Source organism: Saccostrea cucullata, unplaced genomic scaffold (assembly GCF_032062105.1).
Source record: "Saccostrea cucullata isolate Sc308-1 unplaced genomic scaffold, CSIRO_AGI_Scuc_v1 ctg1077, whole genome shotgun sequence".
NCBI classification, from domain to species: Eukaryota; Metazoa; Mollusca; class Bivalvia; order Ostreida; family Ostreidae; genus Saccostrea; species Saccostrea cuccullata.
The window spans coordinates 222,616-237,850 of NW_026924714.1; the positions used below are offsets into that span (position 1 = coordinate 222,616).

Sequence of the window (15,235 nt, forward strand, 5' to 3'; positions counted from 1 at the left end):
TGTAGATTCAAATTCGTTCAAATCATGTCCCCCGAGGGTAGGGCGGGGCCAAAATGGCCGATCAAAGTTTTACATAGGAGTATATAGGAAAATTCTTTAAAAAATCTTTTTCTCAAGAACCACTGGGCCAGGAAAGATGAAACTCATGTGGAATCATCCTAAGGTAGTGTAGATTCAAGTTTGTTCAAATCATGACCCCCGGAGCTAGGGCGAGGCCAAAATGGCCGATCAAAGTTTTACATAGGAATATATAGGGAAACCTTTTAAAATCCATTTTTCAAGTACTTCAAATTCATGCTTAGTGATATTTATATGGAATCATCCTCAGGGTAGTGTAGATTCTAGTTTGTTCAAATCATAAACCCCTGGGGGGTTAAAATTCAAGCTCCCCCCCCCAAACTCAGTAAACTTTTAGTTCTGATCTGATATGTGCTTTCTCCTAGCAAATTGCTCAGGTGAGCGATGTGGCCCCTGGGCCTCTTGTTTTATTCTTGTTACAAAGAAATATAAGCACTATTTAGCCTATGTAATTTAAAACTGAATTTCAATTTAATTAGTTTTTTATATAAGGAAAGACACTGCAAATGTAAATATATGCATTTTATTAACATTTATTAAGCATATTAAATTAAAATGGCCAATAATGTAAAATTCCAATCCTGAAGGTATTGCTTCCTTCACATATTGACCATTAAGATTCCTCTAATACCACTCTTTTCCTCTTCCTATGATTTTTCACCATTTCTGAAGTGGTCAGTTTCTCTGTTTTCCTTGTTTCCCAACACTGAAAGTCATTTAGTGCTTTCTGTCCCTCTTTGAATAAAATCCTTTCCGATTCATCGAGCTTTTCTATTAATTTGGATGTGTCTTCATTGTATGAATTCTGTGAGCTATCCATTATCTTTCTCAACCGTCCTTGGTAAGTCTACAAAATAAAAACACAATGTACCGTACTCCTGTTTTAAAAATATCTTTACACTCATATTTAACAACAATATCTTTAATCATTTATAAAACTTGTTAATTTAAAACAAAGATGAATCTATTGAAAATGAATTGATTTGACATCCAGAGTTTCTATATCCTTCTGTTCCTACATTCACCTCTGCTGTATGCTTGCGTATCACAGTGATACTGATGATCACAAAAATTAATGCATTTGTTTTAACTAATTACATGTACGATACAGTGTCTTTAACTTTGCTAATCAATCTTTGTATTTTCAAGAAAGATATTTGTGAAAAAGATCTAGAACTATGAGTTTAATTTTAAATGATACTTGGAATATCATCTCTTTTTATGTCAAGCCAAAATCTTGATGTAAACGCATTGCAAATGTTCTGAAAAAGGAGCAAATAAATAAAACTCTTCAAGAGAGATTGAAAACAAATGGATTTACGCTGCATGAACTGCCATGAAGTGCAACAGAAATGAAATTGTCTGATATCTGTTAATTTTTGATTCATATTCCAAAGACATAATTACTTGTAACAATGACTTTGCAACATCGGGTGTTTCAGGAAGTTCAAATTTGAGGAGCTGACTGCCATAGTTATAGAAGTATGGTCCCAGTTTGTGTAGGTCCACCACGGTTGGGTCTGCTGTGAAGATCTCTCGATAGCCTTCCTTGTACTGCTTAGGCAATTCCACACTCACTATGTGTCTCGTACTGCTACAGAGTCCTCGTGCCATCCAGTAGGGCATCTCTAACTTTGTTCCAGGTTGTAAGTGTTCAGACTCTGAGCTTGTGTCAAGATATCCTGCAATTTCATTTTGCCATTGTGAAGAAAAGGTAAATAAACAGTTTACTTATTCACAAAGTTCAAAATTATCATTTTTGTCAAAATGCCTGCCACACTGTTAGATTATACACTGATGAGTGATTTTTCATATGCATTTTATTCAGAAAGAATGAATATGAATGTATGAATATTATCATTACAACAATGTGCATGCTTAAAAAATAACACATTTTAAGAAAAAAGTGTGACCAACCTATTTCGAATAGCTTAATAAATTAAAGCTATATAGCTAAATCAAGAGACTGTGCTTGACCTGGCTCTATAAAATCATGTCAAAAAAGACATTCTATAAATTTAAAGAGATATTAAAATGCTTTTATCTTTGAATTTCTCTTCAGACATGAAATATAAAAAGAATGTGGCATTGGTCATCACAGAATGATTCATTGAGTATTATCTGCATCAAATTGTGATTTTCTGCACATCCTGAGCAAAACGTTGATTGAAATTTAAAAGAAATAGATTAAGTATCTCAATAAAGCCACTTCAGATAGGTAAATAAAGCTTTGTAGGTAATTCAAGTAGCTAAATCTGGTGATTGTACGACCTGTTCTCAACGATCTATACAGCTTTACAACCCTGTGTAATAAACTATAAAGCTGATAATTTCGCCTCCCTATATTTCAGATATATGCAAGGTTTTACCTAATCGGTATATTGTCATTTCTACTTTGCATGGTACCCTCTGCTGTGTTGACAATATGTCATTAATATCAAAGTAGTCGAACATATCTCCCTGACTCAGTGACTGATTGAATCTTCCGCCTAAATGTTTAGAATTGTTGCATTCCCGAACCCGATAGAAAAATTAAGATTGAAGAAATTGTTATTTACCGTTAATAACATATTAAGTTAAAATAGATTAAAATATTTTTAGTATTATATATATAAGACCAAGAGTAAGAAATCTTATTAATTATTTTCATTAATTTTCCCAATGTAAGTAAACAACAGTGATTTCTGCTCACAAATAGTCAATTGTCTTTGAACATTTTTCCTGCGCAAATAAGGCACGTACCCTATGTTCTAAATGAATGAAAAAGTCTCAATATGCATATCTTTATATGATATATTTTCCCTGAGTACAAAAAAACAAAAACAAAAAAAAACAGTTTCTGTTAGTGTTTAGAGCTTCCTTAAAATAAAAAAAAAAACATGCTATTCCTATTTGACAACAGCTGTCTCTGATTTTGGAAAAAGTTCAACATTTTCATCGAATATGACTAAAACATGTCGACTTAAAAAAAAGGGGGGTCAGTTAGTATTTTAGATAAATATCTAGTTGCAGATCTGTAGAGCGCTAGTCTGAATAAAATTAGGATGGACGACGATCCTTTTTTTCCAGATCAGGGAACTACAGATCTGAAGCCAATCAAAACCTTACCACTGTGGTCCATTTAAAAAAAAATATATATAACAAAATTAATATAAACTTCTAAAATATTTGATTCCCTCTAAAAACTAAGTTACGAAAAAGGAAACATTGAAACCATAGAGGAGTAAGGATTCCCTGTCGACCGTGTGCTCCTTAAATTGTCATGACGGGCAAACAAAAAAAATCATCATGGAAAATGATCTACCAATTTGTATAAGAAACTTCAGTCTGCAATCAACATTCGAATAAATGTTAATTTGTTTTTTTCTAATGAAGTCATTTTGTTTATTATAGAGTTTGCAAATGTTGACTTTAAACTGGTCTGTTGATATCCTTGAATCATCAGCTTTTTTGTCAGTAGCTTGCCTCGTTTAAGAAATTGTTTGAACGTAAGACCTTCTCTTGCATATCGAATCAGCTGGGAGACTTGAACTTCACATGTAAATGATAATTGTACATTGTTTCACTATTAAGGGTAGTTGACAATAGAAAAGTAAAAGTATTACAGGTATCTAAAATTCGAATTGAAGGTCACATCAAGCGACTTCTTTTTATAAAGAATGCTTGAAATAAATTCTGCTTCAAATGAATACGACAATACAATTATTTCATTTTTACTCCTAAGACACATATTTAAAGATATCAAATTTTCTTTTCAGGAAATGAATATCATATGTGTGTTTGTCTGTTCGAATGGTGTATCGAAATTTCGAAAAGTACTGAAGATAAAATACTAGTATGCATAGTTTTGAAAACTAATTTGATGTCAATGTAAGCATGTACATGCAGTTAGATAACACTGCCATATATGACCACTCGACAGACAGCGCGTGTGTTTGGTAAATATCTAATTTAGAAATATCTGTATAAGTTGTTAAGGTGCTTAGGTAAACAATTAATTATTTATGTAGAATTTATTAGAATTTATAAATTTGAGACACCGTAAATATAGTCACAGGACAGTTTAGGAATGTAAATCATAGAAATTCAGAATCTCTTATCTCTGCTTTGGTAAAATATTAATAATAAACTTTACATAACTTGAATAGAATATTAAAGGGTTGGGAACAAATATTTAAAAGAAGACTTAAATGAAGTCTATTAAATAAAAGTGGATTGAAAATATGTCAATAATAAAGCATTGAAGAAATATGGGTCAAACATTGTCCAAAAAATGTGCCATTGACATTCAACTAATTTTCGTCAATGGAAGCTACATATCTACACTAATAATGACTTTGAACACCTATCAAACAACTTGAATTAAAACATGAATCTTGTAAACCGTTTAAGCCCTGAAAAAAACTATTTCACTGGTGTCTTATTTTTTTAATACAAAATTTTATTCACATAAAGTGAATGGGATCGGGCAGCAGGCAAAGCCTATTTTAGCCCTCTCCCTACAAGGTCAAGATGAACACACAATATATAGGTATGAAACTAAGTAGACAAACATAGTTAACAAAGAAATAAGAAAGAAAGAGTACTAGAGAGAAAAATATATACACATGTATAATTATATACAATGTAGTACCGGTTAGAAAGTGTTGGCATAAGTAACATACATGACAGTGTCTCTTAGCCTGGTTACATCTTAATTTGTTAAATTTCGAAATCTATGGCGAAGTTAAATTTTTCAAAAGCAAGTCAAACTTCAAGGTGAAGGTCAAAATTGTTGGTATCATGCAAACGAAGGTAATACTAGTAATTAGAATACAACTGAATATGAAAGCCCTAGTGCTAAGTGCTCGAAAGTATTGCCAAGGTTAAAATTTTTTTAGTGGGTCAAACTCTAAAATAAGGTGTAAAAGATATAAACTCCGGAAGGAACTGTTACAATGAGTGGACATGTAATTCCTATATAGTAAAGTATAAAAGCCGTAGCACCAACTGTATGTTCAAAAGTTATGACTAGGGTAAATAAAAGTTTGGGTTTGTTTTCTTTTCGAAAGTGACTCGGACTCGAAGATTTGTTAGTTCCCAAGTAAGGTCTTGTAGAACCAAGCAATGCACATGTAAAATGTAAAAGCCATAGCTCCACCAAATCAAAATTTAATGCCAAGGTTATTTAGGTGAAAGAATTTGCGGACAAACAGATAAATAGACAGACACAGGAACAGACCGAAAAGAAAAAAAAAGAATGTTTAAATTCTAAAAACAGGTTCAGATATCCAATATATAGCTTAAAAATGTTATATAAATCACAATTAGCATTTGTGATTGTCAAGTAGCTGTGTATACCTATTAATGTCAGGGCTGTACAGCATTTGATGTATTCTCCCCGGCCCAGCATCATGTAAAATCGTTTATCAGTTTATGATCTTTATTTTGGAAAATAACGCCACAAACGGCATATTTTTTCCAAATATATAGATTGATCAATCACAGGGTTGTAAAGGGAAAAATTCAGGCTATGAAGACAAGTTTAAGTTCTTCCATGTGTTTTAGGACTAAAAATATTGTTACCACTTGATGTTGCCAACACTTTTTTTTATAACATTTAATTTAAAAAACTCAAAAGCTTCATGATATATCACCCGAAAATGAAAGTTTTGCACTCACAACAAAAGAATTTACGAATTTGCGACCTTGTCATTTGAAGTTTTGTCCTCTAAATAAATTGGGGTTTTCTTAGTCTAAAGGAAGTTGTGGTATAATTAAAATATCAATGCAAAAGCGCAAAGGCTTCTATAGGTATGGCACGGAAACGAAAGTGTTTAAAACAGTCAGAATTTTGAATTCATTACCTTGACCTTTGATCTTAAAATCAAAAGGGATCTTCCTTGGGCCAAATCGAGTTATTGTGAAAAATTTTATTGCAAAAGCTCAAAGCCTTCTCGAGAAATTGCGTGGAAACGAAAGCGTTAGAGACAGAGATAACTACAGACAGACTGAAATTTATATTCCAAACTTTCAGCGGGGGACAAAAACTAGCAAGGTAGCAAGTGTGTTCCCGCTTACTTCTTAAGAGGGAGATACTAGTAACTGTTACAGAAATTTTCTTTTATAATCAATTGATTATTTAGTTTTTTATTATGTCGCCCCGAACGTAGTCGGTCGACATATTGGGTTTGTATGCATGTTTTTTTTTTTTTTTTTTTTTTTTAAATCCAGGTGTTAATATCGGAGATGGCTGGGACAATATTCCTGAAACTTTCCGCAAAGGATGACCACTGGTTGTAGTTGTGTTGTGTGGTCATTCAGTTTCAAAATGGCTGCCGTTGCCATGGAAACCTGCAAAAAGCGTCGAAATTTCTCCTGAGAGTGTTCTCTCTGGTCCCTTGAACATTCGTCATGAAACTTTATTTTATTTTAGTGATAAGTAATTGTTGTTGTGCAATTCGCTTTTAAAATTTTCAAATAATTGATTATTGCCATGGAAACCAGGGGAAAGTGAAAATTCTAATACTTTGATTTTGAAATCAAAGTACTGAAAGGACTGATACGAATTGATGGTTGTCCAAGCTTAGCTAACTGGGTATTGTTTTAGTCATACAAGAAATGAATGTCTTGTCCACTTCGGGGCGACATACGCTATTGCTTGCAATAGCAGACTTTCTGGGGGGGGGGTTCATTTAAAAAATATTTTCAAGAACGAAAATGGAAAGATAACTTTTGTAGATGGATTTTTTTTTTAAATTTTACTACCACAGAAAACAATGTGATATTCTGATTTAAAAGACGACGTTTCATTGTGTTTTCTAATGTGAATTAGAAAGGTATGATAGTAAGTATTATTTTTCTATATACACCTCATGCATGTATATTTTTATTTTATTGTAACATAAGTTATTGATCTTTCTATTTACCATATCAAATTTTCTTCAAATCATGATGAGATATAATATTTATTTCTGTAAAAGTAAGCCACGCTACATACTTCAAACTATTTTCCATTTCAATCTAATGCTATTAATGTTTATGAAAATCAATGTTGAGAATTAAAAACATAAATTGATGAAATTTGGAGCAGAGGGATATTTCACCTTAAAAACCGAGGTTCCGTGTTACTACAGGCATTGGCACGATAAAGATCCACCACTGCTCAATGACCCTGAATGCCTCGAGTAAATTTGAAGCTCTTCACCCGTATATGAAGACGTCGAAAAATTCTAGAACGGGACTATCAATCAAATGAATCTGAACTTATTTCAACTTGAAGCATATGTTTGTAGCTTAGACTTTGCGACAATATTGCCCGATAAATGACATAAACATGCCACTAGAACACGTTCTTTTATATCTATAAAATAAAAGTCTTACACTGGTTTTCCCTTCTCCAAACGAAGTTGAACATCAGCATGATTTCTTAGGCACTAGAAATAACTCATTTCATTTGAACTAGATTAACTGTGGATAGTTGTGTTCAACCTGTTATTGCACGGTATAGCTGTAGAATGGGTTAAATGTTTTATGCTTTAACCTTTCTCCTCAAAAGCTTTAAATCATTTTTTAAAAAAATATCTTAACAGTGGTCGATTTACTTGCATTAAAATGCATGGATTCTGATAATTCAATTGTTGTTTTCAAGTATGAAGTTTTCTCTTGGAAATCAATAGATAAGTGTCATTGGTTAATATTATGGGTTAATATATATCGAAGGTCTAGGCATAAGGCAATTTGAGAAACATCGTGGACAAGAACACAACTATAAATAAAATGAATATAAATTTACAATATTTATTACTGTGCATCTGTACCAGTTGTATCAAATTAAACCGATCACAATGTACATTGGACATGGAATGCCATTTCTTTGACTGGTTATCATGGAGTCCTTGCACTGGAACCTGTGGCTCACAGACACGATACACAGACCGTCACATGTGCTGCTCGATACAACCAGCTACTATAGAAACTTGTCTAACCAGCTGTAATAAAAGTATAAATTTCCCGATGCACAGAACTCAATCATGCCGAATTTGTGAAAATGGTGGCGCGCTAGAACTTGCCTCTCTGTCTTGTAAATGTGGTCTGCATTTTAAGGGAGATTGCTGCCAAGGTAAAAATTGCCTGTTTCTATAGATTTTTATTTTTTTATACAGGGTTATTGAATGCTTCATATCAAACCTTTCATGTGATATTATATATTTTATTTATCGGAATGAATGAAGTATTTTTGAAATATACTATAGAACCGTATTAAGAGGTAAAAAGACAATGTTCCAATCATCTATCCTTTCGATCGTTTTCACTAAATCAAAGGTGAGAAAAGAATTAGAGCGGCTGTATATGAACAGTATGCTAACAACATCATCTTTGTAATACCCATTGTCACAACTGTACAAGGACCTATTCTTTATTTCTACGCCTAAAATTCAAAATTATGTTCACAGTTCACTTACTAAGGATGATTTTTTATTCAAAATCACATTTTTATTATTTTTTATATATTTAACATACCTATCACCGTGCAGAATTGACCCTTTTTATTATACTTCTTTTGGACTTTTATTTTGAACTTTAATATGTTTCTTTTGTTATTTCCCTTGAACTTATTTCTAAATCTTTATTTATTGTTTGACTATGAAGCTCCCAATTTTTACTTAATTACATCTACTGACACTATATGGACAATTGTTGAGAACTACAAAGAGACAGAGTGTTAACCGTCACTAATCTCTAATACCTTATAAAAACATACATGTAATTATTCGATTGATCTTTCTTTCATGTTCATCTTATCAAAACTTTTCACAGATTGTTATTTACTCAACACATGTCGTTTTGTCACTCAATTTGTTAATTGTTCCAAAGAATTCTTTTATATACCAGTGTCTAAATTCAGTAAATTGTATTTGGCAGTTCGGAGGCCCGACGCATTACTGGCCACTTCCGTCTGTGTTCCCCGCTAGTATTTCTTGAATGTTAAAATTGTTGTTCATCATTTAATTACATGCACTTATAAATAAACTCGGAAACCAGATTACTCGTTACTTTGGACCTTTATATGTGTTATCGGGAAGAGTCCTTGGAATACGGCTCTACTACTTCCGGCCAACGACGCCACTCACTTCCCCTGCCAACATTCCCTCTTGCCCGATCAACGACACATCTTTTAGACCCAAACTACGTGGTTATAATTGGTGGAGAATCCGGGTAAAACAATGCCCGGGGCTGCTGCATATAATTTGCAGTAGTTTGATCCCGTATACCTTAAACAAGCGAGTCTCTCTACGTTATGTGGACTTCTCAGCATGATGATGGACAACTTCCAACTTCGACCATCTTGGACGTCACGGACTTTCCCCACAACGAATAGTGAAAAACATCCACACCGTTTCATTAAGTGCTTTAGATGTCACAGACCTGGACACTTCGCCAAGAACTGCAACCTTCACAGCGCTCAGAAGTCAAAGTCGCATCAGGTACGTGACCGACACAGAATTCAAGAATACTTCGAGCAAAAACAGCTCCTTAAGGAACTTCCCTTTTACAACATTAGAGATTCGGCCCTGCGTAAGTTCATGGACTTTTCATCTGTTCTAAAACATGAGCTTGCCAAAACAAAAGAAACTGTGAAAGACTTTCAGAAGAAATTTTCAGTATTAATTTCAAAACTTAGGAAAACAGAAAGTGAATTGAAGTCTACCAAAACTCAAAATTCTGTGCTACAAGAAACTTCCAAACAGAAAATCTCAGAACTTCAATCTAAACTGAAAACAAACATCCAAGAAAATCGTTTGAAATACCAAGTCGAAGACCTGCAAAATCAACTGAACGGATCTGATCAAATTATCAAAATGGCTTCTGATCGAATACAAAACTTAACTCGTGAAAATATTCAGCACATAAAAACAATTGAAAACCAAAAAGAAGAAATAACTACTTTAAGTTCTCGAAATTCTGCTTTGGAGTATGCCAGGTCCAATCATTGCAATGTCATAGACGACTTACGGGAGGCTAATCATCGACATATTCGAAAGATAAAACATCAAAAAGAAGAAATTGAAGCATTACAACAGGAGAATATGGATTCAGAACATGCAATAAAACAACATCGCGCGGTTATCGATGAATTACGAAACGAACTCTATCCAAATTCTTGCAACAGACATCATAGACGCCGTCCTAACAACGACAGACGCTACTACCGGTGATCCGAGTCCATTCCAAACACGAGGACGTGTTTTTCCCGGAGCGGAGGGAAACTATCACCGTGCAGAATTGACCCTTTTTATTATACTTCTTTTGGACTTTTATTTTGAACATTAATATGTTTCTTTTGTTATTTCCCTTGAACTTATTTCTAAATCTTTATTTATTGTTTGACCAAACATGTTAACTCTCCCGATTTAGGCGGGAGTCTACCGCTTTTTCACTCCATCTCCCGCCTACCGATTTAATTCAGAAATCTACCGCTTTTCTACAAAAGCTGCGTCTACAGTATTTTTGGTTCGCTTGGGTATCCATTTTTGAAGCCACTCTCATGAAATCTCGCTAGATATCGCGTGATTTGACTCGGAATCATACAAACGCTTTTTTTGTACATAGATTTCAAGTACGGATTTGACAACGACAACAACACAAGACTACCAATGATTACATTGGTTACGATAAATTAATCAACATCCTGCCATGAAAAAGGAGATACAGCTTTTAAGAATTATATGAAAACATTTGACATCGTCTTTAAAAGCACAGAAGCTCACAACTTTATCATTAAAGTCAATAGAAATCACTCGATTGACCAAGCCATGTGGCACATCTCTACTTTCGTTTTCGATCATCGCGGGAAATCTGATTTATATAACGAAAGATAGGAACTTGTTTTAGATCTAGATTAAACCATGTCATCATTTGTTTCGTTTAAAAACTGAATGAACATTCAGAATTATTGCTTCTAGGCTATATCAGCAAAGATCACTCTTCAAAAGGCTAAGTAAAGCAGCCAATCCAAGCAAAATGATGAGCATGAAAAATATTTGAATTTGTACAATTTATGTCAAACTTAATGTGTTTCTGTCTTCTTCTTTGCTGTTGATATTTAAGATTAATTAGAGTAGGTACCTTATTTCATTTAAGGCTTATAATATACATGTATATTACATGAAAGATATCGATAATCCAAGCGTTAAACAACACGCGCGCAATGCTACCGCTTTTGAGGTCTGAATCTCCCTCTTTTTCATCACAATAGGTTAACATGTATGGTTTGACTATGAAGCTCCCAATTTTTACTGAATTACATCTAGTGACACTATATGGACAATTGTTGAGAACTACAAAGAGACAGAGTGTTAACCGTCACTAATCTCTAATACCTTATAAAAACATACATGTAATTATTCGATTGATCTTTCTTTCATGTTCATCTTATCAAAACTTTTCACAGATTGTTATTTACTCAACACATGTCGTTTTGTCACTCAATTTGTTAATTGTTCCAAAGAATTCTTTTATATACCAGTGTCTAAATTGTATTTGGCAGTTCGGAGGCCCGACGCATTACTGGCCACTTCCGTCTGTGTTCCCCGCTAGTATTTCTTGAATGTTAAAATTGTTGTTCATCATTTAATTACATGCACTTATAAATAAACTCGGAAACCAGATTACTCGTTACTTTGGACCTTTATATGTGTTATCGGGAAGAGTCCTTGGAATACGGCTCTACTACTTCCGGCCAACGACGCCACTCACTTCCCCTGCCAACATTCCCTCTTGCCCGATCAACGACACATCTTTTAGACCCAAACTACGTGGTTATATACCAGTCAAACAAAGTGAATTCTACCCTTTCTATACTGGATATTTTAAACATCATACAAAACTGCTTACAAAGCTAAGATGCATTGCCAGGTACATTAAATGGTCTAACGAGCCCCTATCTCTTCTCCTTGCAAAATATTCAGTGCTGTAAAGGAGGAAAAAACTTCTGACCTACTGTAAGGCAACATATCCTAGAGGCGATGTAAATCAACTTGTTTGTCAATAATTTACCTAGAGTATGCTCTTGCGTATCGAATCAACTGAGAGATGAACGGCTTTCCCACACTTTATGCACCCAATCCACAAAACAATTTGAAAATAAGGTTTTCGATCAGATGAACAACTGCTTCTCTTCAATCAAAACGAAACTGGAAAGTTTTCATATCTTGCGATCATCTACAAAATACTTTGTTTAAAACGACACTAATTGTTCGCTTTCACTAGCCGCTCTGTTTTTATATTTCTATGAAGCAGAATTTACTTAAAATTGTTAACATAACAAGAAGAAATCACTTGCTAAGGTTTTCAACTATTCACTCAGATATATCGATGAAATTTTATCAATTAACAAAAGTAGCTTCCACTTATATATTGACTCATTATATCCCGTAAACTTGCAATAAGACACCACCAAGTCTGCCCCACCATGACTAGAGTCAATAAGGGCCAACCAATAACGCGAATAAATGACAATAAATGACTTCATTTAATCCATCGTCCATTTTCCTAACCAATTTTTCGTCTTCAAACTTATTTGATACCAAAGAGCATCTGTATATAATCTACTTTAAAATCGATGCTGGCTACTGACAAATAATTCGATGTTACAGGAAGTTCAACAACCTCGCATTAAGTTAGCATTTCGAAAAACATTTGATATTTAAGAAATATAACATATCTCCGGGATAGTATTTTGGCTGATATATTTGTTAGAACTTCCTAAAAGATGATTTTAAACGAGACTGGTGATATTCTTGTTTCAGCAATGTTGGATGAGACCGTATAAACCGAGGTCTCGTGTCGCTGTAGTACGAAATAATAAGTATAATAAGTATGTCGGTGTCATTGTTATATTTTGTAGATGTGGTGACGTGTCGGGATCACCCCTGTAAGCACGGAACCTGTACCGACCAAGGGACAAGCTTCCTGTGTGCCTGTGACGAGAAGTACACCGGTGTGACCTGTGCTTCACGTAAATATGTACTCAATTGAAAGATTGTCATGCAGTCATTCAGTTTCAGGATATTGTTAGATCAGAATCTCGAAATCACGGTACTTTTCCAAAGCTGGTCATATAAAATATACATGTTTTCTCTCTTCTCATATTTACATATAATTTTATTGAAAAAGGAAATGTTTGATGTTGAAAAATTTTTATAACTGTCTCTTCATGAAAAGGCATTCAAAAATACAAATACAATATAAGTCAGGCTAGTGACAAATAAATTAATGTTACACCTGTATTGATGTAACAGTATTACCGGCAGTCTTGTTTAGAGTAAAATTTCGCAAATGATGTTTGTAACAAAGGTGACAATGTTGCATAATACAACCCATCATGAATGGCTAACGTTTTATACAACTTGCTGAAAGGCATTTGTTGAAGCATACAGATTTGTTCCACGATGTATCTGCTTAAAAAAGAAAAAATATATATATATATATATATATATATATATATACGTTTTAACAAGTGTTGCCTTTTTATTTTATTTTAATATTGATTACCGGACACTGAGATATTTATTTTATTTCTTTTGGATATATATATATATATATATATATATATATATATATATATATATATATATATATATATATATATATATATATATAGTTTTGTGCCATGCGGATTGTGGGTTATTTGGCGTCTTTTTCACTCACGTTGTGGGTACCATGGATGGTTTATGGGTCATTATATATTGACCCACAAACCATGTGCCTAAAATTTTGTTTATGACAATAATATAGTAACTATATTCATTTTTTACAAAAAAAAAATTTTTGACCCATAATTACACAATCAAAAAATGACCCACAATGCAATTTTATATATAAGAAATCTTACCGCTGAGTACATCGGCAGGATTTTGCGCGTGACCCACAATATTTTATATACTTTCCCATGAGTATTGAAGTGATAAGGAGAAACGGCTAGATTTTATAGCCTAATTTCAGTGAATCATTGTTAAATTATAACGATTTTTTTTATTTATATGTGTGAGATTTTATTTTCAATGTACTACATCGTATAAATCTACAAAAAAAATTAGTCTAATTTATTTTAAAACTTTTTATCGTACGATAGTTGTGTTCTTCCTAAAGTTTATATATCTAAATATGAATTCTTATAAAGATGTGAAAGAAAGCTTCAATTACACATTTTTTGAAAGAAAAAAAAAACCGACTAAAATGTTTCTATAAAGATCGCGCGTGAGATGTGAATCGCGATGTTCCAATAATTAAAAAAATACGTTAGGTTGAAGTCTCAGAAAATCATGCACAACTAAGTCTTTAGATTTATTCAGAAAGAAAAATCACACATTAAGATTTAAGATAAGTGTAATCAAATCAACAATTATTTAACATTTTATAGATTGAAAAGTATATACTCAGTATCCGACGGTGTTCTATATATCCAATGTATTGACCCAGAATAATGTATAGTTGCCTGTATTTGGATCCCGCAATTTCTATATCTTTTGGGAGGTCAACATTGCAAAAAAATTTCAATTCATTTACGCTACATTTCTTTGAAATTAAGTTTCAGGTGATCAATACCGCTACATTTTATCAATAAGACTATTGCCTATTAAAACTCATTACCGATAAATATCGAATCAGCCAGGAATGGCACAGAATTATACTTGTATACTGACCCACAACTCGCTTCTGTACATTGATCCCGCAACATTATATGCATATACTTATAGTTAATGACCCACAATTCTATCATACATACCTATATAAATCTTAAACAATATAAGTTAATTTAAAAAATATATCACTTATGACAGAAAATGTCTCTTAAAATAAAAGTTGGATTAAGTAATATATGCTTGCTTTTACGTGTAAAGAGTAAAACACATTCTGCTGCATCTGACGAAATATTTGTTTTATAAGACATAGACACAGCGGTTCTTGATCATGCACAAATAAGAAAATATTGTCGCACTCTGTATACACTTTTCCTACCGGAGTCGGTGAGATTTAATTTCCGAAATGATTGTATAATTCTCGTCCACTATCTGCCTATTGACGAAATATAAGCTTTACAAAACATGTAGTGAGTCAAAATTATTTATGAAAAAAAAATGTTAAAAACGTCAAGCACCTGTGATTTGGAATA

At 33.1% G+C, this 15,235-nt stretch overlaps 1 protein-coding gene across 1 annotated transcript; it reads right to left on the reverse strand.

Moving 5' to 3' along the window:
• Nucleotides 1-627: 627 nt before the first annotated feature.
• LOC134267095 (DNA replication complex GINS protein PSF3-like) lies at nucleotides 628-2,605 on the reverse strand. Its single transcript, XM_062749309.1, has 3 exons — nucleotides 2,448-2,605; nucleotides 1,486-1,760; nucleotides 628-925 (listed from the first exon to the last, which is right to left on the reverse strand). Exons 1-3 carry the CDS (start codon nucleotides 2,530-2,532, stop codon nucleotides 692-694), a joined length of 594 nt encoding a protein of 197 aa, XP_062605293.1. The 5' UTR covers nucleotides 2,533-2,605; the 3' UTR covers nucleotides 628-691.
• Nucleotides 2,606-15,235: the final 12,630 nt, after the last annotated feature.